At 31.2% G+C, this 26,536-nt stretch overlaps 1 protein-coding gene across 1 annotated transcript in view; it reads right to left on the bottom strand.

Moving 5' to 3' along the window:
* Positions 1 to 21,726, bottom strand: part of LOC143048506 (serine/threonine-protein kinase TBK1-like) — a 38,019-nt gene extending 16,293 nt beyond the window's left edge. Inside the window, exons 1-10 of the mRNA XM_076222199.1 lie at positions 21,588 to 21,726; positions 15,524 to 15,649; positions 14,651 to 14,777; positions 13,741 to 13,831; positions 12,170 to 12,260; positions 11,202 to 11,362; positions 10,660 to 10,770; positions 9,840 to 10,019; positions 2,145 to 2,368; positions 128 to 293 (exon numbers count right to left, since the gene is read on the bottom strand). Of these exons, the coding sequence (XP_076078314.1) occupies positions 128 to 293; positions 2,145 to 2,368; positions 9,840 to 10,019; positions 10,660 to 10,770; positions 11,202 to 11,362; positions 12,170 to 12,260; positions 13,741 to 13,831; positions 14,651 to 14,777; positions 15,524 to 15,649; positions 21,588 to 21,692 (1,382 nt within the window). The 5' untranslated portion in view covers positions 21,693 to 21,726. The remainder of the gene's footprint in view (positions 1 to 127; positions 294 to 2,144; positions 2,369 to 9,839; positions 10,020 to 10,659; positions 10,771 to 11,201; positions 11,363 to 12,169; positions 12,261 to 13,740; positions 13,832 to 14,650; positions 14,778 to 15,523; positions 15,650 to 21,587) is intronic.
* Positions 21,727 to 26,536: the final 4,810 nt, after the last annotated feature.

Genomic DNA, 26,536 nt, shown 5'->3' with positions numbered 1-26,536 from the left:
AAAAAATAGTCACAAATAAAAGTTTTCAACGATTATCTAACTCATCCAAGGAATACATATTATATTTTTAATTATCAGATTTCAGTGAAATTAAAAACTAATTCTACAATAAAATGTTAAGAGTTACCTGCCGACACCAACAGTTTGCTGCAACAACTTTTTAAACAATTCCAGTTTCTTTATTATCTTCTCCATTAAAAACATTTTTGCACAATAAATTTTGGCCACTTGATAATCTCTGTTTATATCATACACTGTTCGTTCTGTTAGCTCAAAACATGGCATAGGCTCATCTGAAATTATCAAACACTTTCTAAAATATTACTGTTCTATGCTATATTCATTTTACTTTGGACTGTGTCATATTTGTGGATATGTCGTGTACAAGTTGCGATTTTGTACAGGTTATAACATGTACAAAAATATTGTACATGTTATAACTTGTATAATACAAAAAAACAAGTTATAACATGTACAAAAGTACCTCATACATGTTATAACCTGTACAAAATATTGCTTAAAAATGGTTTTAACTTGTACAAAATTAAAAATAAATCTTAATGAGGTAAAATATACATTTAAATTCACCAATGCATAAAGATCAACAATAAATAGGCCAGAACGTGTCTTTTTCTGTAGAGGACAATGATCACAAAGTTTCAGAAATATATGTTTCATGACTTATGTTGGCAAATGTGTTTTCATGTAATTGTACGTTATATGCAGTCCATCATGGCTTAAATAAGTGTGAAACTATTTACTTAAAGCTTGCATTTCCTCAACTCAATGACAATTACATTAGATACTAGTAACTAAATTCTTCCAAAAAATTTAAGAACGATGCCTAATAATTTTGGGTAATACTCCTCCCTCTCATTTTATAGCATGCAAAGACTAAAACAATGTCTTATATGCTTACTCTGTAAAAGCAAGAGAGAGCTGAAATAGTTTTCATTGGACCACGCTTCATTATCAATATCTTTGGATCTACTCTTCAACATTTTTGGCCTTCAGCATGACTTATGTAAATTTATAACTCAATCTTGTTTTATAAACTCTAGGATCATTGCATGAGGCGAATGTCATTTTGATGTTTAAAATATATCCTCTACTTTGAAAGCATGTATTTGTGGCCTTTGGATGTTGTTTGGTCCATGGGCGGGTTGTTGTCTTTTAGACACATACCCCATTTCAATTCCCAATTTCAATTGTAGACACATCTATCTCGGCTATCCTCTTACGTCTTTTAGTGTCAATTAGAATGAAAGTATTTTACTATTGCCTTCAAAGTGGACACTCACAATTATAATTCATTAAATAAAGATATGTCAATAGATAGTCATAAAAGGATCATAAGACATGTCCTAAGATATATCTTATGACAGGTCTTAGGAATGCTTCGTAATACCCACCCCTGGACATTAACTGTATCAAAAAAGGACAAAACACACTAACATGAAGGAATAATAAAAAAGTTATTGAGGTCAATATCATCTTATTTTTCGATTTTGTACAAGTTAAAACCATTTTTAAGCAATATTTTGTACAGGTTATAACATGTATGAGGTACTTTTGTACATGTTATAACTTGTATTTTTGCATTATACAAGTTATAACATGTACAACATTTTTGTACATGTTATAACCTGTACAAAATCGCAACTTGTACACGACAGATACACATAATTTTAAGCAGCACATTTTTAGTATTATGGAAATGAGTTGACAATATAACTATTTTCATATTTCAGCCTCTAATAAGCAAACTTAAAAACTAAATTGATTTCTATGATCGCACATGCATATAGTAAGAAGTTGTGTGTAATATATTGGTTCCCCTCAAAATTCCATAACAACAATCAAACTTCCAAAAATAATCTGCCATAGGATATCTTGTTACTAACAATTCAAAAAATATATCTTGAATACAGAGTACTGTAAATTCATAAATCATTGAGATTATTTTATTATTGCAAAAAAATGCAATAATTTAAACTCGCATTTGAAATTTTTTATATGAATTGAACAGGGTTTTTTTCTCAATATCACAAACATTTTAAAAATCTCATTTTAATCTAAAATGACAAAATCCCAAAAATAAATGCATGCAATAATTTCTGAATTTACAGTAACTAAAAACATACCAAACACTGCATGTTCCCAAGGTTCATAATTAATGCTGGCTATTTCCTCTTTATTGGATACATCTAATATAATGAGGGGATTCTCGTAGTCAGTGGAAATATTTGGAAAAACACAGTCAGTTTCTGATAAAATATTGTTCAAATGATTGTCTGAATATAATACAAACTGGTTAGCATGGGTAATATCTGTCTCTGATGAAATCATATCCTTAAGTTCCCTGAAACTACAACAAAAGTAACATTTAAAGACTGTAGTACTATTCTATTCAAAATTAAGGTTACTTTTTTCTTTGGTACATTTACCAATTTTGGAGGATCAATTAATCGATTTTTATGTTTGACTTTCCCAATTAAAACATTTGGTACAAACAAATTCTAAAAGAAATCCTTGCTAAATTGTAGTGATGAATCATAGTAGTCACAAACAAATCAAAATTGGTCAGAATATAACATTTTTTTTAGTCTAGTGGTCAGTATATCAAGTTGAATTTGGTTCATTTTTAAGAAATCTGCACGTTTGACTTCAACAAAATAGCAAAATAAAATAGATCTTACTAAACATGCTTCATTTGAAAATTATCTATTATTAAAAAATCTTTTTTTTCAATACCACATGTTTTTATTGTTTTCTATGGAACGCCACGACTGCCTTATGTTAATAATCAGCATTATACGCAGTGTTCACAGCATTATATGAAGTGATCACAGCATTATATGTAGTGCTCACAACATTATATGAAGTGATCACAGCATTATATGCAGTGCTCACAGCATTATATGCAGTGTTCACAACATTATATGAAGTGCTCACAACATTATATTAAGTGCTCACAACATTATACTAAGTGCTCACAACATTATATTAAGTGCTCACAACATTATATTAAGTGTTCACAACATTATACGTTTTTTTGTTGTATGATGAGATTGATGTATGATGAGATTTATGAATGATGAGATCATTCGGTAAACTTCGTTTTTTAGCGGAAATTACCGAATCCATAATTGGTAAATTACGGTAAATTAATGCCCAGCAAACAAATTTAAACAGTTATTATTATATATGTGATCATTAAGGCAGTATACAATATTTAAAACGGATTGAAATAAGTAAATTAAGAAGTATGATCAATTTAACCCAAGTTTATTCCACACCAGGGCATTGTAAACTTATTTTGAGGATTAGTTTCACCATATTCACAACTTAATATGTATATTTATTTACTAGAACACATCCGTGATATCGCGGGTCTGTGAATGAATTAAAGAATATAACTATGCGTAAGCCTTATTTTAGTATTGGTATTGTCATCTGATAAAGTCATGCCGATTATAAGATGAAGTTTTCTCTGCTTTTAACATCTTTCTGTTTGAACCCGTCGACCTGGAACTTGTCAATTTAATATTGGTATTATTGATTTTGTTTGGAAAACAAAAGTCTCTGGAAAGGAGTATTTTTTAATTAACAGTTTTGTCCTTTATGAGTTATGAATAAAATTGAATCTTTGATTCGCTGTTTTACGTCTAACAAATTGAAAACTGTACATGCTGTACCTATACGCCTTATTTTAAGTCCAGATTTTTATTATTCGTATTGCCATCTTAGAAAGTCATACTGATTAAAGTACTACAATCAGGATGGCGATGATTGAATTAAGTAGTTTCAACCCTGTGATTACGACCCGTGTATATAGCAAAATCTTAAATACAGCATTTCGTGGTACTCCTGTCAGATGCGGAACGTACACACGGTGGGTATGGTTGTCCTGCGAGAGAACGTACTGTGCTGGTGATTTGGTCCTGACGGGTGCTGGTGGGTCCTGATTCTGTGCTGGTGGGTTTGTTTACATTGTATCAGAACGGCAATAAAACGACTGTTTTGTTGCTTAATTTTTCTCTGATGTGTCATAAGTACCATGCAAAGTATATTACAACAATATTATATAGCAAAAGTCGTGCAAGTTCGTTAAACGGAATTGTCCTGACGCTGTGCTGGTGATAAGAAAAATGGTCCTGGTTCTGTGCTCCTATGTCCTGGTTCTGTGCTTTTTTATTTTAGTTAAAAGTGGCATATATTCAAGATCATTGATGCTGTACTGTTATTAACGTATTAGCTGTTGTCTGCTTTCTTGAAATTGACATTGTTGTGAATCTGTTTACTGTTATTATGAGAGAAAAAATACACCTATTTTTAAATATTTTTTTTTAAACTAACTGTAATCTTATTTATTGGCCTGTTAATGGAACCCTTCTTGCCCCCTTTTAAGGTAAGAAAATATGTTTACGATTTTCGGGATTACGATCATTTTGCAAGATCACCAAAATACGTTGTAATTTATACAATACTTATATAAAGTAGATAATGTGGTATGTTTGTTGTCAATGGACAAATTTCCATAAGAAACCAAAGGAAGTATGTGTTAACAACCATACGCCATCGCACGACCTTCAACAATAACCCATAAAATAAAAATGTAAAAGATTTTGCATAAAAATTGAGAGCAAAAATATAGAACAAAGGACTTTCTGAGCGTTTGAATCATGTCTTTAGCAGCTTCAAACACATTTGTTTGTGAACAATTGAGTGCTGACTATAAGAATGACAATAGTATTGCGAATTTGTTTGTTTGGTGTTTTTTTTGGGGGGGGGGGCGGGGGGAGGGATGGGGATAAGTTAGAGCGAGGTTACAGTGAAAGCTTGGAATAGTTTCCCGTAAGATTTAAAAGTTGTATTGTAAAAGAAAAAATGTATCTAATAGCTATTAAGAATCACTTGCTGTAAGATTTTTCCAACAATTTTTTTTTGTCTAAACTGTTATCAGGTTTTTTTTTTTTTTGAAAGTTCGATAGAACACTAAAAAAAAATCACTATTTTATGAAAAGGCAGGCTAACCTAGAGAACACTAATAGAATTAAGATTTCTTAGCTTTTTTCATTTCAAAATAAATATTTTTTATAAAGAATTACGGGGAAGGAAGTGAACAATGTGTCCTTCTTTTCTATATATAAATATTTTTCATGAATAAAAATAAAATGTGCCTTGATTATAATTGAAAATGAGTAAATGGAAAAAATACCCAACTAAAATATACATGTACTTTCATTTTAATATTGGTAATATCACTAAGCTTTTAAGTTTTGTGTGTCAAACACACCATCTCTGTAGTAATGACTTCTTACTTAGATATTTCACTTCATTCATTTTTTTTTTCTGCATTTTTTATATTGTGAATTCATAGAATTATTATATTAAATGTAGCCTTAATTTGTATTAAAAAAAACCTGAATCTAAAGCCAGATATATCAAACTTTTTTGTTTCCATCTATCCGTTTTCAGGACTTTAACAATCAACAATAACACGCCTGGAAAGTAAAATGCGTACTCGGCTGTCTGTAATCGACCATTTTTAGACACCCCATGCTCCTAAAAAAACAAGCCGGGGTGGGGTTCAAAGATGCAAATTAAGTACTTATATCAATAGTTTATCTTTTCGTGTACGGTTTATGACCCCTCATATGGCCTGTCAATTCCGAAACGTGCAAACTGCAATAGTATCAAAACAGCACAGACAATGAATAATAGAGATATAATTGTGTACATATATCAAGGGGAAACTTCTTGCATTTTTAATTTTTAGCATTATCATTTATAGTTCATAATTGTATTTATTAGAAAAAGAGAATTTAGTGGAAAAAAAATCACTATTTTTGTAGAAAATTCGCAGACCTTTGTACAGAGATTTTTGTTATGTTTAGCATGGGATCAACACAATGGTTCATTACCGAGTAAAAAAAAATCAAAATGTCTATCTACCTTGCACATTTGAGAAAATTCAGATCAGAAAACGAAACTGGTTCCAGCAACATTTATATGCAATTTAAGATTGTGACCCTCACAGTTTCCATTCACCACAAATATTTTCGTTACAACGAATCATTTTAAATACAAAAATACGTGTTGCATGCAGCCTTTTGTTTATCTATTAATATATGTATACGGATAAAGTTATGAAAGGCAGCAGGGTCATCAGGGTGAGGAGTCCATGTCATCTGAAATAAATGCTAAGCATAGATCTAGAAAGCGACATATAATCATGACATTAAAAAAGTCTCTTCTTTTCGACTTTTTTCGAACAAATTGACACATAAAATGAATTATATAGTATTGCGGAATTTTTATCTTATTTTAGATACTATATATTGTTATCTGATATTGGACAAAATATGTTGCCCTTTTATGTTATTATGTAATACAAGTTCAGATCATTTGAAAACACATATTAAACATCCAAATGGATGCACAAGAGCTAAAATGGGAGTCATAGATCCTGTTGGCAACAATTATCTGGCTAATTTTATTGATTTTGTAACATTTGTTTCAAATATTACCAACTTCTTATCCAAAATCACCAGCACCGTATCAGGACCCACCAGCACAATGACAGGACCCACCAGCACAGTATCAGGACATGAATAAATTGAGAAAATGAGCATTTTTGTGTTAAGCTTACTGAAACAGTTTAGAGGGTTATTTTTTTAATGGTTTATATATGAACCCATACGAAACGAAATTGAAAAATCTCAACTGTTTTCTTCCATTTTTTATGAGTGAAAACGTCAAAAATCATCATTTTCGTCTTTGTTTACATTTTTTCATTGATCACCAGCACCCGTCAGGACCGAATCACCAGCACAGTACGTTCTCTCGCAGGACAACCATACCCACCGTGGTACAGATAATGTAATAGTTAACAGGTGAATATATTATTGGTATCGATTCGACCCGGAACTTCTTAATTATTGGCAATATTAATTATGTGGAAAACAAAAGGGTCTGGAGTGATGTTATTTTTAATCAACAGCATGGTACTATATTAGTTATATATACTCTCAGATCAGTACTTATAGTGTCTTTTTATTGTTGGGATATACAAGTACCCGCCCACATGCACGTTCACTCTATTTTCTTGTTAGATCATATGTATTTATATTTGTACCCATCTAATGAGTTAATATAAAAAAGAAGATGTGGTATGATTGCCAATGAGACAACTATCCACAAAATACCAAAATGACACAAACATTAACAACTATAGGTCACTGTACGGCCTTCAACAATGAGCAAAGCCCATACCGCATAGTCAGCTATAAAAGGCCCCGATACGACCATGTGAAACAATTCAAACGAGAAAACTAACAAGCCTTTTACAACTGATTTTCATAGTTCGTTCTTATGTTGTTCTGTTACGCCATTGTCCCAGGTTAGAGGGAGGATACCAACATCCCGCTAACATGTTAAAACCCGCCACATTTTGCATATATGTGGCCGTCCCAAGTCAGGAGGAGCCTTTATTTCAGTGGTTGTCGTTTGTTAATTAATGTGTTATATACATGTTAGTTTTTCGATCGTTTGTTTGTACATAAATTAGGAATATTTTTCGTTTATCATTTCGGGGCCTTCTATAGCTGACTATCCGGTATGGGCTTTCCTCATTGTTGAAGGTCGTACTGTGGCCGTTTAGCTGTTTAAAATTTCTGTGATGTCATTTTGTCTCTTGTGGAAAGTTGTTTCATTGGCAAGCATACCACTTTTATATATATACATGTATGTACCGTGCAAACTGACGTACAAACGTAGTAAATGTTTTATTCATCCCCACAAACTCAATTTTCATAAGAGCTGATAACTTTAAATGAAAATGTTAAACAGGGTCTTGAAAGGGTAAATTTTTCTATGAAAGTTTAAATTTCTATATAAGACTGCTGATCATATTTAGAAGACAATCTTAGTACTTGCCGTGCTAAAAAGCTTGTAAAAAAATGGAATAATTGATGTAAAGTTATGTTTAACACCTACAGTGAAATGCTTTAAACTACATTTTCCATATCTGTTAGATACTTATTCATGTAAAAATGCCAAATTCTGAAAATCGATGCCAAAAATGACTCTATCATGACATATATAAGCTAGCGTAATATGGCACCTATGTGTTATAGAAAGATGACTGTTTTATTTAAAAGGTAATTAAGCTTTTTAAAACTGAGTACGGACTATAAAGTGGCACCTTGCTAAATTTCTTCAGTATAGGAAATATCATACAAATTTTCCTACGATATTTCATTAAATAAACTTTTTATTATTTTTAACTTACATTTTGCCATTCGTATTTCTTACGACGAACAGAACTACTTCAATCATTCACCTCTCCTCTCAGTTTCATCTTTTCCTTACTTATTTCAATCAGTTTTAAATATTGTATGCTACCTTATGATAACATGATTTTAATAACTTTTTAAATTTGTTTGCTGGGCATTACCGTAATTTACCAATTATGGATTCGGTAATTTCCGCTAAAAAACGAAGTTTACCGAATGATCTCATCATTCATAAATCTCATCATACATCAATCTCATCATACAACAAAAAACGTATAATGTTGTGAACACTTAATATAATGTTGTGAGCACTTAATATAATGTTGTGAGCACTTAATATAATGTTGTGAGCACTTAATATAATGTTGTGAGCACTTAATATAATATTGTGAGCACTTCATATAATGTTGTGAACACTGCATATAATGCTGTGAGCACTGCATATAATGCTGTGATCACTTCATATAATGTTGTGAGCACTACATATAATGCTGTGATCACTTCATATAATGCTGTGAACACTGCGTATAATGCTGATTATTAACATAAGGCAGTCGTGGCGTTCCATAGTTTTCTGTCTATCATTTTGTTATTTACATGTTTTTTTTTATTTGATAACAATCCTAAACACCTTATTGCTAATCCCGGCTTGAACTTTTGACACATACATCAATCACTTTTCCATTGTGATGTCAGATATTTTGCTTTATGACGTCAAAATTTTACATGAACCTGTGTGATATCCAATAATGGCAGACAAATAGCGAAAAGGTGTATTATTTGGATTTTAGACCTTTAACATTTTTATTCTTATTCTAAAATATGGGATGCAGTTTTAGAGACCTGCATGAATTTATATCATGATATTTCACACATACAGTGGAGTCCCCGGTGTCCGTGCGGCCGGTGATACCGCTCATTAGCTGATTTCGTTATATCAACTTCGTAACGCAAATAAAATTGTTCTTGTTATTGTGTTAGCATTCCAAAGGGATAAAAAAAAAGAATAAAATTGATAAGTTCCAGATTGAAATAATAACTGCAATCCCTAGATTTACAATATTTGGCCAATGTCCATTAAAAAAATACAGCATCAGATAAAATTTGTTTCAGATTGAAATAATTTTTGCTCTGCATCCTTGGTAGTGTGCTTGGTTTGAATTTAGCTACCTTTCGTAGCAGCAAATCTTTCCTCTATTCAAAATAAGCTATTTTTGGAAGGCATGCACGAATCACTGGGCATTGGAGGAACTCTCAGAACAGGGGTTTCCTTACTTTAGACACACATTACACAAAATCTTGAGGGTTAAACCCTACAAACTGATAATTTTATGAAATAAAAGTATGTTATGAATGTATTCACTAAATATTTTCCAATTATTGGTTTTATCAGTTGAATGAAGTGAAGTCATAAGTCTTATGTGCGCGGATACACCGGACTGCACCGTACCCATACTGTACAATATTTATCCAACTAGAATACCATATCCCCCTCTTAAATCTATTAATGCAATTTGAGGAAATGGTTTGAATTCTTACTTTGTTTCTTGTTTTACATATAATATGTTTCTTGTACAGGTATTTGGATAAAACACATAAACTGGTTTCCTGCTCATTAGTTCATCAGCGGCATCAAAAAAATCTTCAAAACTCCATATTTTTGTTTTATCACTTTCCAGTAGATTTATAAGAATGGTTTTTACACAGGTGTTCATAGATCTGAAACATAATAAAAAGCAAGTCTCTAATGATAGTTTTTCAAAGTGATTACAATTTTATTTTTCTCTGCCTTTTAATGGAATGATTAACCCTTTCCTCCATAATGACACCTTTTGACGCCACCCCCTTTACTCCATAATGACGCCTTTTGACGCCTGTGCAGTACCTCAGTTGAAACGCTATGTCCCCAAAATGTCTGCATCAGACTTGAAAAATATTGTATCCAATATGAAAAGGAGATTCATGAGAATATCTGACTTGAATTTCATTGATGAAATATTAGTTTTCACAATACATTAAAACTTTAAACCTGATGATTTTTTTTACTGAAAAAAATCCTATTCGAATCAAGTATTTTAAAAAAAAAAATCCATTGAGTAAAGGGTTAAGACATCAGAAAACCATCTAACCCTAAAATGAAAACAACAATGAAAATGATTGAAGATAGTTTTTACACAACATTAAGAATTTATCTATTCAAATAGATTGCCTTTACATTTTTGTGAAACATAATTATCTACCAGTGAGTAAAGTTTCAGTTTTACAGGTTTTATTTTTATGTCAGCTATATCTAGTTTTTTTAACTGAGTTTTTTTTTACAAAAACTATTATTTGACAAAAAATTAGAAGTCTACGTTACTTTGACAGCCTGCATGTTTTGGGGAGATTTTTACTCCAGTGAATACTTCCACCAGCTGACATCTGCTCCCCTGATATAACACCAGATTCTTTTTCTGAGATCATCTCAAACCTGAAAATATTAATAGAATGGCATAATTATAGCTAATCCTGCAAGAAACTGATACATTTAACCTCTTGGGAGAGAAAAGTATAAAATTATCAATGGTTAAAATTTCTTACAGCCTACACTTGACTTACCACTTTAGCCTAAGTGAAAAATATCTTTCTGTTGTCAATTCTAAGTTTTGTTTATTGGTAAAATAAATCCTTGATTTTTTAACTTTACAGGAAAATGTGTGGTGTGTAAGAAAATGAGATTTTCTTGTTTAGTGTTCTAGAAAAGTTGGTGTTCAAGTTCAAAATAATCATACAGTACAAGGATATTCATAACAATCTCTAATTTCAGTTATAAAAGATTTTAAAGAACGTATCAATACTCTGTTTTTGATATAAACTATTATTCCTTATAAAACAATGAAAATGGATCAAAGTAATACATACATAACATTTTTATCATCCCGTCCAATGTATGGAGAGAAAGGCACTTTGCCTGTAACTGTGTGGTAAAGTGTGGCTCCAAGACTCCATAAGTCAGCTGATATAGTGAATGATCCACCACCTCGTCTTCTGTCAATGAAGGCAGCTTTATATATATCTGGATGCTGGTATAAACAAATTTACAGATCAGTATTACCATTTTGAAGAAATTAGAGTTAGCCTTTAACTTGATCAACACAATTTAATAAAATACCTTTCAAAAATACTATTGCATGGAATAAAATCCATATTTATTTTAACTATTCAATAAAGCACTCCTTTGATTATAAAAATGCAGTACATCTATATGATTATTTTTAAATCACTTCACTCTGGTGTAATCTTTTAAAAGTTGCTTATAATTAATTGTAGAAATATTTGATGGAACTGAATACACATATCTACTTGTTACAACAAGAATGTGTCCTCAGTACACGAATGCCCCACTCGCACTATCATTTTCTATGTTCAGTGGACCGTGAAATTGGGGTAAAATCTCTAATTTGGCATTAAAATTAGAAAGATCATATCATAGGGAACATGTGTACCAAGTTTAAAGTCGATTGGACTTCAACTTCATCCAAAACTACCTCGACCAAAAACTTTAACCTGAAGTGGGACAGACGGACGAACAAACGAACGAACGGACGAACGAACTGACGCACAGACCAGAAAACATAATGCCCCTCTACTATCGTAGGTGGGGCATAAAAATTAAAACAAAATACCTTTCAATTTTAGAATTGATATTATTTCTTTTAGGAACAAGAATGTCTACTCTAATTGTATGCTTATGCATTAGCTAATATTTCTAATTGCTTGAAAAAAGTCCGTGTTTGAGAAATACTAAAATAATTTACTCCTTTTTTTACTAAAACAAAATCTCTTTGAACTATATAATTATACATATATCTCAGTAACCATTGACTTACAAGGTATTCATCTGTTCCAACTAGTGACACAAAGAAATCATTGTCATTGAGAGGTTTAGCAGTACCAAAATCAGATAATTTGTAGATATTTCTGAAGAAAAAAGTGTCATCAATTATTATAAAGAAGAACATCTATACTATTACAATAACGAGGTATAATTTGTTAGCTGGCATGACATAAAAACAACCAATCAAAGAATTCAACTTTATGTAAAACTTATAAAGTTCAATGGTGTTTTACAAGATTACAAATCTAAATCTGATACCAGTAGTCAGGTAGTATATGCCACGTGTAGTTTTCAATTGTAGTATGAAAACCAGGACAAGTTCAAACAGAAAAATGTTAAAATCAGAGAAAACTCTGTGCATCTCAAAATCAGCATGACTTTATTAAAAGACAATACAATTAAATATTAAAAATCCAGGCTACATGTAGTACTTAAAAATCACGGGAGTAGATTACCTTAGCTGTATTTAGCACAACCTTTTTGGATTTTTGGGTCCTCAATGCTTTTCAACTTGTTTGGCTTTTTAACTTTTGTGATTCTGAGCGTCACTGATGAGTCTTTATGTAGACGAAACCCGCGTCTGGCGTATTAAATTATAATCATGGTACCATTGATAACTTTTTAAATTCAGTCACAGATCTGCAATGTCGCTTGTGTGTTCTAGTGATATTTAGGATAACATGTTTCTGTGACAGAAAGATATGCGCTTAAACTAAATTCACATATCTATCTATCTAACTTTACACTTTTGTCTTTGAAATAGACATCTCACTTTTAAATGAATTCATATACCTCATGTTATATAAGTGTTTACCAACTTTATGTTATCTTTTACAAACAAACAAACAAACAAATAATTTATTAGAGTCTCACCTCTTTAAAACATTTGATATACAACACAATATAATATTAACAATTTATAAAAGAGCCACTCTAAAAAGAGTTATGAGAGACTGTAAAAACACAGATTAAAATACATTGATATTACATCTATTACATATATCAATATATCTTAGCATAAAACACCATACTATTAAAAACAATTATACAAAAGAAAACAAACAACATTATAAACACTTATTACAAGTATAAAATACACTTTCTCTTAAAAAGTACTTCATGGCAGATTTTGGCTGTAAAATAACAAACTCAATCATCATGAAACATAAATAAAAACTTTTCTTCATTACTTAAATTACTAAAACTACTTTCTATATTACATACACTGTTAAAAAATATCGTTCGCAAATCTGCATATTCTGGGCATTCTAATAAAACATGTTTTTCATCTTCAATTATATTCAAATCATTTTTTCTACAATTAAAACATAACCTTTCATTTACATCTATACCTTCATATCTGCCAGTTTCAATTTTAATCGGAGCAACACCTGCTCTAAATTTAGCATATGCACTTCTATATTTACCGGGCATAGTAATACTTAAATATTTTTCTGTACAATAATTTGATTTAAATAGCCTGTAAGTACGCAATTACATGACACTGGCCGTTAAGCAAACACCAATCAATGCATCACTCTTCAATAAAAAAAATGAAAATACCTGCTATCTTCTCCAATGCAAACAAGAATGTTTCCAGGTTTAATGTCTCTATGTGAAAATCCATGCTTTCGTAGATGTTTCATACCAGAAACTGGAAATAATATAAAAATATATCAGTGAACTCTAAATCAAATTTTTTTAAAATTTGCCTTTTTACAAAGCTGAGATCATCCAATTTAAAAAGTAACCTGTCAAAAATGATTATTCCTTTAAAATTTACATAGTTTGAGACTGTTATTGTAGAAGTCCACTCAGTTATTAAAATAAACAAGTGTAATTGGTGTCCATATTTTGCATAGGATCAGAACAAAAAAGAATGTGTTATATAATTGCTTTCATGCTATTTCTATGTAAATTCTGAAAATGAATGGAATAATAGTAACAGAAGAGATGATAAAATGTGTGATTTAAGTCAGGCCTATGTGTTAATTGCAGGACTATAAATAGCAGTCACTCCATCAGGATATAATGTTGAATTTTAGTAATTGTAAGTGCTCATAACTCTTTCTGAGTCTAACAAGTTAAGGTATTGGGACTAAAATAAGAAATTATAGCATCCATAATAGCATCCATAAAATGTGTCTTCATCTGTTTAGATAAAGCTATTAATATCGTGTCATTATAACAGAAGTGTTTTTAGCTATACCAGTGAGCCAAAGGTGTCTGATTTTTAAAACTTTTTATGAAACAGAAAGTTATTGTTTTGAAACAGATGATTAGATTATTTTTATAACAGTGCACTGCTTTATATGGTGTTCTCAGGACTTATCTCAGGCAATGAAAAAAGTTGGAGTTTTTTAACAAGCTTGTTTGAAGAAATGAATTGAAAATATAGCTTGAAAAAGTGTTTGGTCCCATTGGTATTGTAAAAGGACAAAGCCTTGTAGATATGCATATAATTATCACCTACCTAAATGCGAAAAAACTCTGAGGAATTCTTCTTCTTCGAGTCCTGTAATATTTTCTGGTTTCCGTATTGAATCAAGTAAACTTCCTCCCTCACATAACTCCATTACTATTACCTCCTTTTTCTTAGACTGTTAAAATGAGATCGGTATGACAATATCAAAACAAATGACAAAGAAGGTTTCAGTTGATAAAGTTGTATGTCTTTGTGTTAATAGAGTTGTAATATATCTAATTTTGGGTTAAATCCTCTTATTTACACTAGTTCACATTTCCTCTGAATGTCCCATGTTCATCAAAATTGTTTGCAGGCAATCTAAATTATTCACCCAATATTTCATGCAACATTATCTAATATCTGAATATGCACCATGTTTGTCCTCATGTTTGTACTGTTCCATTATTTTACAATGAAGTTGTCCGACAAATTATGACAGTATTTTTTAGAATCCTTTGTCTGTTACAGTCTGATATTTGTTCATATAAACCTGCATCATTGCACTTCAAAAACCGAATGCAGATATATTTTCAGTCCTTAAAGACTTTATTTTACCTGTTTTAATGGCTTTTAAACATGTTTAAGAGTACATCTATTCTCTATACCATAATAAGGATATTTGGTATGAATTTCTATGAGACAACTATCTTACAGAGATTAAAACAAGCATAGGTCACTTTATGGTATGGAACATTGAGCAAAACCAATACTATATAGTAACCTATGTACAAAATGTATGGAAGATTGATTGATTATTGTTTGCTTCAAATTTACAGCCAGTGGCATATATTTCATGCATGTCAAGGACAACCTTGGCATGACATTGTGTGAAATGATTCAAAATATAAAATCAAAGATCTTCTTAATGAAATTACTTACATCTTTTTCACATTTATAAAACATGACAATATTTGGATGCTGCAGTTTACTTAGTGCATCCATTTCTCTTTGTGTCTGCAGATTATACTTCTCAAACATCTTCAAGGCATGAACCTCACCACTGGACTGAAACAAGATAATACCAATAAGAATAACTAAGATACATGTATGTAACAATAGCATTAGCAGAGCGAGTAAGTCTGAAATTTGTAACTAGCAGTTCTTTCCATATACATGTATTCAGAGTTAGTTTCAGACCCAAATTGTAAATCTGAAATTTTAGAAAAGATATCATCTGCCATCTATCTGTGAAGATGTGAACCTTCATTTGACCTTGATAAGAACGACATTACACTTTTTTCTTTTGTAAATACTTATATAACAGATGTGAACCTAATCTGTTAAATCCTAAACACTGAATTCAGCACTTCTGTTCTATTTCTCTGCATTTAGTTTTTTTTTGGTGGAGGAAGTTAGGGTGTCAAGACAAAAGCCACTGACATTTGAAAGTAAAACTGACAATCCTAGTTAATGAAGATTTGAGTCAAGTGATGTACTGGATTGGAACTCACAATCTCAGTGTTGACTGACTTGTAATTCTGGTCTATTTATAAATATGGCTTTAACTTAAAACTACTTGTAACTATGTAAATGTTCAAACATGTACTAGGATGTTAGTTTTCCTTTCGATGGTTAGTGACTTTCTCTAGGCACTCTAACTTCCTCCACCAATAAAAACTGAATGCAGAGAAATAGAACAGTATAGTTCTGTGAAATTTTATTGTATGTGTTCAAGCGAAAAACAAAAACAACTGAAGACAAAACTATGACAAAATAAACAGATAAACAAAATTTTTTTTGGTCTTTTAAAAATACTTTGGCTATATTCTGTTCATGAGTAAATATAGTACAAATGTAAATTTAGAGGAAACAAACTGTTTTAAAGGGGCACTAGCTACGAGATGTATAAAAATCTAAAGTATGATTTATTTTTGTTCAATCAATAATAAAAGTGAAATAGTGAAATAATAATTCACTTTTAGCAGCCAAAATGGTTCAATTTTGTCAAATTAAGCTAAATAATATTGATAATGAATTATTCACTTGCAAGTGAATAAGTCAACCTCATTAAATCTGTATTCATGCGAACTTCAATTTAACCCCTTAACTAGAGATGGACAATGCATGCTTTGTACACGTTCTGTTTATTTAAAGGAAAGGAATGTCAACATTGAAAGTGAAACAAAGGTAAATCATTTGATGACTGATTCGATCCACTAAAAATCTTTCTTCTACATGTAACCAGGTGCTCCGCAGGGCACAGCTTTATACGACCGCAGAGGTCGAACCCTGAACAGTTGGGGCAAGTATGGACAAAACATTCAAGTGTGATACAGCTCTGAATTTGGATTGTGATCAAATTTTTGACATTACATGGGTTTTTATTACACAAAACAAATGTCAAGATTTTACAAATCAATTAAAGATTTCTTCTTCAAACTTTTTAAATCTAAAATTAAATAGTTGACACAGCATAGGTTTCTGACACAGAATGAATGTGGTTTAATGAACTTAAAAGTTTTTTTTTGCCTTTGAGCAATTCACTATGCTGTTGAATATTAATCCTCTCAAAAAAATGTTTGAAGAAATTTTCTTTTTATTTATGAAATCTGAAATGAGAAAAATTTAACCCCCCTCCCTTTTTTTTCACATCCCCGTTTCCCTTTTTCCAAAACTGATATCAATTCAAATTTCTAATGGAGTTTGCAACAATAACTACTCTTTTAAATACATCATAAAATATTAAAATGTAAAATAAAGTGCTTGTTATCACTAAATGGTAAAGATTGGTTGGTAGTAAAAGTGAATATACATTGTTTATTGTATAAAACAATAAAAAAAACTTCATCAGCAACATTTTATATTGGCAAATTTCCAATGAAGTTATTTACATAAAGTTATTGGCAAATAAAAATAGAAAATGACATCATAGTCATGTCTGGCAAATGTCCAACATACATTATCTAAAAACATTTTAGATAAGATAAGGAAAAAAAGCTTCATCAGCAACATTTTATATTGACAAATTTCCAATGAAGTTATTTACATAAAGTTATTGGCAAATAAAAATAGAAAATGACATCATAGTCATGTCTGGCAAATGTCCAACATACATTATCTAAAAACATTTTAGATAAGATAAGGAAAAAAAGCTTCATCAGCAACATTTTATATTGGCAAATTTCCAATGAAGTCATTTACATAAAGTTATTGGCAAATAAAAATAGAAAATGACATCATAGTCATGTCTGGCAAATTTCCAACATATATTATCAACTACTATTCTATACAAGGAAAGATAACTCCAATTGAAAATTAATTGCTATTGCACAATATTGTGCAATTAGATATTTCTTGCTATTGTGCAATACTGTGCAATTGAAAATTTCTTGCTATTGCACAATACTTGATATGGAATCCTGATTTGGACCAACTTGAAAACTGGGCCCATAATCAAAAATCAAATTACATATTTAGATAAAGCATATATCAAATAAGCCCAAGAATTTAATTTTTGTTAAAATCAAACTTAGTTTAATTTTGGACCCTTTGGACCTTAATGTAGACCAATTTGAAAACTGAACCAAAAATTAAGAATCTACATACACAGTTAGATTTGGCATATCAAAGCCATTTATTCAATTTTTGATGAAATCAAACAAAGTTTAATTTTGGACCCCCATTTGGACCAACTTGAAAACTAGGCCAATAGTTAAAAATCTAAGTACATTTTTAAATTCAGCATATCAAAGAACCCCAAGGATTCAATTTTTGTTAAAATCAAACTAAGTTTAATTTTGGACCCTTTGGACCTTAATGTAGACCAATTTGAAAACAGGACCAAAAATTAAGAATCTACATACATAGTTAGATTCGGCATATCAAAGAACCCCAATTATTCAATTTTTGATGAAATCACAAAAAGTTCAATTTTGGATCCTTTGGGCCCCTTATTCCTAAACAGTTAGGACCAAAACTCCTAAAATCAAACCCAACCTTCCTTTTATGGTCATAAACCTTGTGTTTAAATTTCATAGATTTCTATTTACTTATACTAAAGTTATGGTGCAAAAACCAAAAATAATGCTTATTTGGGCCCCTTTTTGGCCCCTAATTCATAAACTGTTGTGACCTCAACTCCCAAAATCAATCCCAACCTTCCTTTTGTGGTCATAAACCTTGTGTTAAAATTTCATTGATTTCTATTTACTTATACTAAAGTTATTGTGCGAAAACCAAGAATAATGCTTATTTGGGCCCTTTTTTGGCCCTTATTTCCTAAACTGTTGGAACCAAAACTCCCAAAATCAATGCCAACCTTCCTTTTGTGGTCATAAACCTTGTGTCAAAATTTCATAGATTTCTATTCACTTAAACTAAAGTTATAGTGCGAAAACCAAGAAAATGCTTATTTGGGCCCTTTTTGGCCCCTAATTCCTAAAATGTTGGGACCAAAACTCCCAAAATCAATCCCAACCTTCCTTTTGTGGTCATAAACCTTGTGTTAAAATTTCATTGATTTCTATTCACTTTTACTAAAGTTAGAGTGCGAAAACTAAAAGTATTCGGACGACGACGACGACGCAGACGACGACGCCAACGTGATAGCAATATACGACCAAAAAATTAAAATTTTTGCGGTCGTATAAAAACGATGAGAAACATATATTTTTAATCTATAAAATAAAATTAAACAGACCTATAAAAATCCAACTGCAGGTATTGGCTTAATCTATTTATATCTAATCATTAGTATATTAATGTTTACATGGCTTATAAGGTCATCTGAGGTCAACTCGATATTTAATTAGATAGAGTCTGGACTAAAATACACACGAAACGAAACTACATATTATTGACCATATATGCTCTGTAAACTGTTTATTTCACACTTTAGATAGTTTGGATAAATTTTTTACATTGTTATAAATAATATATGAAAATTTGAGTCAAATCGGTAACCCTGAATTTGACAGCTAGTGCCCATTTGATGGATAATTTAATAGACATTCTTTTCATTTTTTTCTTACCAATTCCATTACCTGATTATTCAATTCTTTTATTTTTTAGTACACTTTTTTATGATAATTTTTTAAAGCGAAACTACATACATGACATATGTGATTATCATTTTACAACTTACAACAGAATATAATTTCCATGAGAAGTAAGTAAGTAAGTAAAACTTTATTTAGATTCAGCATATTGACAAACAATAAGAAATTTAAGAAATTTCCAGTCAATGCCTGCAAGAACAGCTACTGGAGCTGTATTTCTCATCTTAGGCGCTCATACAATTGAGGCTGAAATCCATAAAAGGCACCTTTCTTTCCTTTATAACATTGTCTCATGTGACAACTCAACAATACTGGATCTGGTAGACAGACAACTAATTATGAATATGGATAATCAACAAAGCTTCTTCTGTAAGGTCGCAGGTACGTTAGTTATGTATGATGTACCAGGCATTGATTCATTAAAACAATAGCCTCCATCAAACTCAAGTGGAAATCTTCAGTAAAAATGGCTCTTCAAAAATATTTGACAAAATTTTTTCTGGAAGAAATAGAATCTAAAACTACTTTGATACACCTGGATAGAACTCTCTTAAAAATTGGATCAGTACACCCTGTTTGGACCAGCTTAAAGGAGCAGTAAAAATTCGTCTTTTAACTGGAACATATCTCTTTGAATCAAATAAACATAAATTTAGTGGTGGAAAAGAGTCTTCCTTATGCAGATTGAGTGGAATATCAAATGAGGACATAACACACTTTTTACTCCTCTGTCCTGCATTACATCAGCAGAGAAAGGCATTATTTTATAATCTAAAGGCCTATGAGATCTCTTTTATTGGCACGTCAGGATGGACTGAAAGATTTAAAAATCAAGTAGATATTGTTAAATTGATTATTGACAGTACGTTTATATTGCCTGATATTAAAAATTGTACCGACTTAGACAAAATTCAAAAAATGTCTACCGATATGTGCTATAGGTTGCATACCGAGAGAACTTGTATTCTGAAGAAATTGTGAATCCGTCCTGTATATCATGTATATAAAACCATAAATATTGAACATTTGTGATATGAGCTATTTGTACATATGTGATAAGGTAGAGGCAGGGTGTCCCAATTATTTTTACTGTATAAAGCTTAAGTGATCCTAACCAGTTTTTATTTGTTTTTTATTTACATTTATATTCCAATCCGTAAACTTTGGATTTCTGCGCTTTCCATTGTATAAAGCACCCTATATTTTTAGATTTTAGTTGTGTACAGTAAATCTTAAAAATAAATATTGATATCATAAGGCCTAGATACTTTTACCTTTTAATTGCGTAAATTATTTTATCAGTCCTGAAATAGTTTAGATTTTATCTGTGTACAGTGAATCTTAATTTTTTATGTTATTTGTTGAAAACTTTTAGTGCATACAATATAATGATATAAGTTTTAACTAACTCATGCTGGATAATATCAGTTGCGGAGGTGTTCCATAACTGGTAGTAAATACATACAGAAGAAGAAGAAGATACAAACAAAAGCTCTAATGAGCTTTTCACCGAATATAAAAACATACATGTATGCAATAACAAATAAAACAAGGCATGCAGCATGCAATAAATAATAAAAAGCAACACCAAAAATTAACTCTAAGCAAATAGCATATACATGTATCTTGCAAAATACCAAAACATATATATGAAGAGATTTAATACCGTCATCAAGAAAAAAAATTGTGAATATTGACGAACGCTTATATAAGCAGAGACATATAATAATACAGTATTATATGTCTCTGTTATAAGGATTATAAAGTTACAAAAGGAAAATTTGTATTTAACTTGATAAAATAAACACCTTAACAAAATATCAAGTTGTGACACCAACCCTTCAACTGAAAATTTTCAAATCTCCAGTAATGACGACTGCGTAAAACTCTGTTAAAGTCATGAAAAGTAGTTATTCTTTTACCCAAAAAATGTATCATTTTAATACCTTATGTATTCCTTTGTATATGTTACCCTGGGCTCCACGACCTATCAAATCTTCCAATGAATATACATGGTTTTCTGTGTCGAGGAAAGCCTTTTTGTGTTCCATCTTTGGCACTTTGCTTTTGGATTTCGTATTTCAGGAAAACCCCTTGTTATTAAATATAGAACAAGGGGAATAATTGTGTATGCATACAAAGAATTTGCACAAACTCGTACCTTTTCTAACTCGTACCAAATTTTATATATCAAGTTATGCGTATTATTGTACAGTCCTTTAAATGTACTATGATATCTACTGAATAGTAACATATAAAAGAAAACAAGAATAAATCAATCATTCAAGCAAACAAGCAATCAATCAATGAACAATTTCTAAAAAAAGAAGAAATTTACTACATTTCATTGTCATTTTCTTTTTGGTGAAGAGTTTAATTGTACAAGAGATTGCATGTTTGGGCTTATTGGTTGGTAACGTTTGGGCTGGGACTCATACTAACAGTATACCATTCCCAGTTTTGGGCCAATGGTAAGTCGACGTTTGGGCTAAATTCTGAAGTCGACATTCGGGCTTATCATCATATCATAATGGTTATTTACATGTCAATATCTATATTTCAATTACATGTATATATTAATAACTCATATGTAATAAATAAACTCATCATAAATACCAGGATTGAAATTTTATATTTATGCGAGACGCCCATTTCGTCTACAAAAGACTCATCAGTGACGCTCGAATAAAAAAATATTAAAAAGGACAAATTAAGTACGAAGTTGAAAAGCATTGAGGACCAAAAATTCCTAAAAGTTTTGCCAAATACACCTAAGGTAATCTATTCCTGAGGTAGAAATGATATATAATATTCTATTTATAGAGTTTCTTGTTGTATGCACCAATTCACATGATTCCGTTTGAAAGCCAGTCAGTGTCTGGTCCCTACTCACCAAAGGGGAATTTGAAAGAGGAATTTTGAGCAAGACAGATCTGTATAACACTTGATAGTGCTAGTGTTTCCACTAAGTAAAACGCAAAGGTATAAAAGATATAAAAATGTACATCCTATAGTAGTTTTTCTCTCTCTCTCAAAGGCTGGTTCTTGTTCTAGATTTGGACGGTAAAAGCCTTTTAAGAATTGTCATTTTGTTATACTCTGACACTTGCTGATCTTGACTCATTTCAATCAGCACTGATTTTAGAAGAAACAGCAAAGGATTCAAATATTGGAAATCCTCCAGTACTTTTCTTTAATTTCAAACAAGCAATGATCGAATCTGTATTCACGTCGTACTTTTTTGTTTGTTTAATTTGTATATATCAAAAGTAAAATAACAAAAATACCGAACTCAAAGGAAAATTCAAAACAGAAAATAATCAAATGGGAATTAAAAGCTCAAACGCATAAAACGAATTGAACAAAAATCTGCCATATTCTAGACTTGGTTCAGGCATTTTCTTATGTTGAAACTTACTGTAATTTACCTGTACAGGTTAAAATATTCATTAGTCCAATGTAATTTTGACTCAATTCGCATTAGGTCAAACCATACCCCTGTCATGCTTATGATTTAGTCCAAATGTCTTGCTCCCGATTGTACATTGAACACAACTCAACGTACCCTTTAAGAGCACCGATCACGGTATATTCCATATGAAAAAAATAGAAGGGCATCAGTTACAAACAACTATTATTATAACATCAGGAAAAGATTAAATAAATGAAAATAGGTTGAAAATCAGAAGAAAAAAAATCAGACAAAAATAATTAATAGGAGTTTATTTTCCAAGCACCTGTTGTGCTTATACGTCACATTCAGTGGTATGCATACCTAACTGGATGGAACATCGATTGTAAGGAGAAGATACAGGCGAGCGATCTTAACATTATGATGGCATTCCAGTAATCATTGGAAGGAATGGTTGGTCTTTTTTATCACTTCTGTTGCTCTCACATTTCTGTTTTTTGTTTTTAAATTCAATTTGTTGCCTTGTATGGCCTTGAATTCTTATTATTCACCGGAGGTCAACTTAAGTGTTCCTGTGCAGTGTACAATGCTGTAACACACAAGTAAAGATGACAAAAAGATGATTTGATACAACTTATTTTACATCAAATTTACCTACGATTCAAATAAACCCTAAATGTAGTCGATAATATCAAGACCAAATATGAAAGGTCTACCGCGAAGTTACTGCTTCTCAGATAGACCGTCGTTATAAGAAAAGGCATGACCGTGTCACAATTTTCAATTCATGAAAAAGTGCATTGCAGTTGAAGCATGTTTTTTTTTTTACAAAAAAGATGTGCAAGCAATTGAAAAAGTCTTAAATACAGTAGCTGAATAACAAAAAATATAATATATGTAAAGGGGGGGGGGAGAGGACCTACGAAGGGGTCAATAAAAAATCTTAAATCCAATAAAACAGACAACACCATGGCTAAAAAAAAGCGAGGAATAAATGAACAACATACAAAACACTACACAGAACAAGGATTGAGAAACAAGCACACAAAACACACACAAACAACGAGACTAACCCACGTACGCATGAAGGTTAAGCAATGTCTTACTGGTGGTATCCATTGAGTTACTTAGACATTTCAAGTTAAAGACGGGGATTATTCGGTAATGTTAAGATTGAGGAAAAGCATTTTTGGGTCTTTCACGCAGCAGTTCCTTGTAAACAGTTAACATTTACAAAGAAATTCAGGATGAGAAAAGTAAGTCCAAGAATATAGTATTAACTTTGAGATATATATATAATGAAGCCCAGGTGGTTGTGTGTGTGGTCTAGCGGGATGGCTACAGTGCAGGCGATTTGGTGTCACGATATCTCAGTAGCATGGGTTCGAATCCCGGCGAGGGAAGAACAAAATATTTGCGAAAGCAAATTTACAGATCTAACATTGTTGGGTTGATGTTTAGACTAGTTGTATATACATAATGTACACAGCCATGTATCACCATCACTGCTGGTGATCCGATGGATAAATCTGTTGTAGAGTTGTCACTGGCTCAGACGTACTTATATATATAATATATACATGAGCTGGAATATTGCTACTCATAATGAAAAAAAAAATTCTCAAGATAATTGAAATCATCCCTTTTATGGTTAAAGTTTAGTTTTGAACCGATCGGAACATCATTGCCATTTTCTATATGCAAGTCAACTTAACCGTATACTTGGTATCCTTAGTTCCATGGTCATTGAGTGATGCATGTATGCATTTAGAATAGTCACCAAACTTTGAATTATTCAATAAACAGACATCATCTTTATAGCAGAACGTAAAGTAAAAGGTTAAAGCATTGACTTTTTTTTTTATATAAAAACATCAATACACATGTAGTTCTTGGATAAACAAGCGGTGTTTGTATTTTAAAGTATAAGTTTTGATTCCGAATACATTCACGAATAAATGTGTTTTTTTTTTGTATAGGCAAAACCGTTGAAGAAAACAGTTAATAAGGTATATAAACAAAAAGTAAAATTCCCAAAATACTGAACTCCGAGGAAAATCAAATCATAGTTCTATATAAATTTACTATTGAACTATAATAGATACTTGGTATATGTCTTTATGCTTTAGTATGTAATAAATAATATCTGACAGCTTGACAGATACAAAATATGTAATCCGACAGTTACATTGGTATTATCTTCAGGGCATGACGAGGCGGAGACGCGTGCTATATTGCTTTTGATAGAGTTTGACCTTAGGTACGTTTACATCAGTCGTTTATCTCACATATCCACGAACGAAAAGGACGTTAGACATTCCATTGTACTATTAATCTAATCATAAAGATGTAGATACCGTTAACTTAATATATAGTATCATAACATGGGATTAGCATACCAGTAGATTACATTCATAACCACAAATTTTGCACAGGACCATTGCAGAAATTATTTAAGTTCGGACTAAAATATTACAAAATGTCTGATAGGGGATCTAAAGCCGGTTCCTTTCACGAGGATGCATCAAATGGTGAAACAGAAATACCATTAAATATTCCCGAAGATGAACCGAAAGTACAACCTGATGAACAACCACCACCGGAAATAATATACCAGAATACTCCACCTTCAAGAGAACCGAAAAATGTTCGGATTAATTTGTATGACAGAGATCCCACTAATATGAACGAATTAGTCAAGGTAACACGATTTCACATTTATTTAGAAATGCATGTTCAAATATACCGACTAGTCTAGCACGATCGCGCGAATGCTATAAGTATGGTAGATCATCACAAACATATTGTTCGTTTGCAATTGTATAAAAGGAGTTTAATATCCGGAGGAAAGTTGGGATAAAGAGATAGTTTCAACAATCATACCATATAAAAGATTCTTTTGTTACGTATTTTTCTATTGAAGGATCAATGATAATTATTGTCGCCTGAATCATTACTGAATGCCCAAGAATGTGATTATTAATTTTTATTGCCGTCAAAATTTGCATGGTCACTTCTGACCATGTACATGAAGCAAAAACCTTTTGGTAAAAACTAACAACCTTTACATAGGTTTTTTTTTTTAAATACAATACACTAAAATATAAACAATTAAATTAAAAAAAATATATTGTATGTTTAACACAACCCCAACGTAAAAATCTAGGTTAAGATTTAAAAAATAAATTATCAGCCTGGCAAGTTATAATTTATAAAAACAAATGAAGATGCCAGGGGACAACAGGATGCTTTTCATGACAAAAACATAACAAAGAAAGCTAAAGGTTGCTACATAAAGATTATTAACGATGTAAGAAGGATGGTAGTTCACTGTTGTAACTACGGGCAATTACATCAATGAAAACAAGATCGTTTACAACGTAAGTTAAATGAGAGTTTTATACTTCGTTTAACTTAATATGTATCCAGATACTGATACTAGTATCTATCTTATTATCTAAAGATAAAACATAATACGGTCAA

The sequence above is a fragment of the Mytilus galloprovincialis genome, chromosome 1 (genome assembly GCF_965363235.1).
Source record: "Mytilus galloprovincialis chromosome 1, xbMytGall1.hap1.1, whole genome shotgun sequence".
Classification (NCBI taxonomy): Eukaryota; Metazoa; Mollusca; class Bivalvia; order Mytilida; family Mytilidae; genus Mytilus; species Mytilus galloprovincialis.
This window is presented reverse-complemented; position numbering and strand designations above follow the sequence as displayed.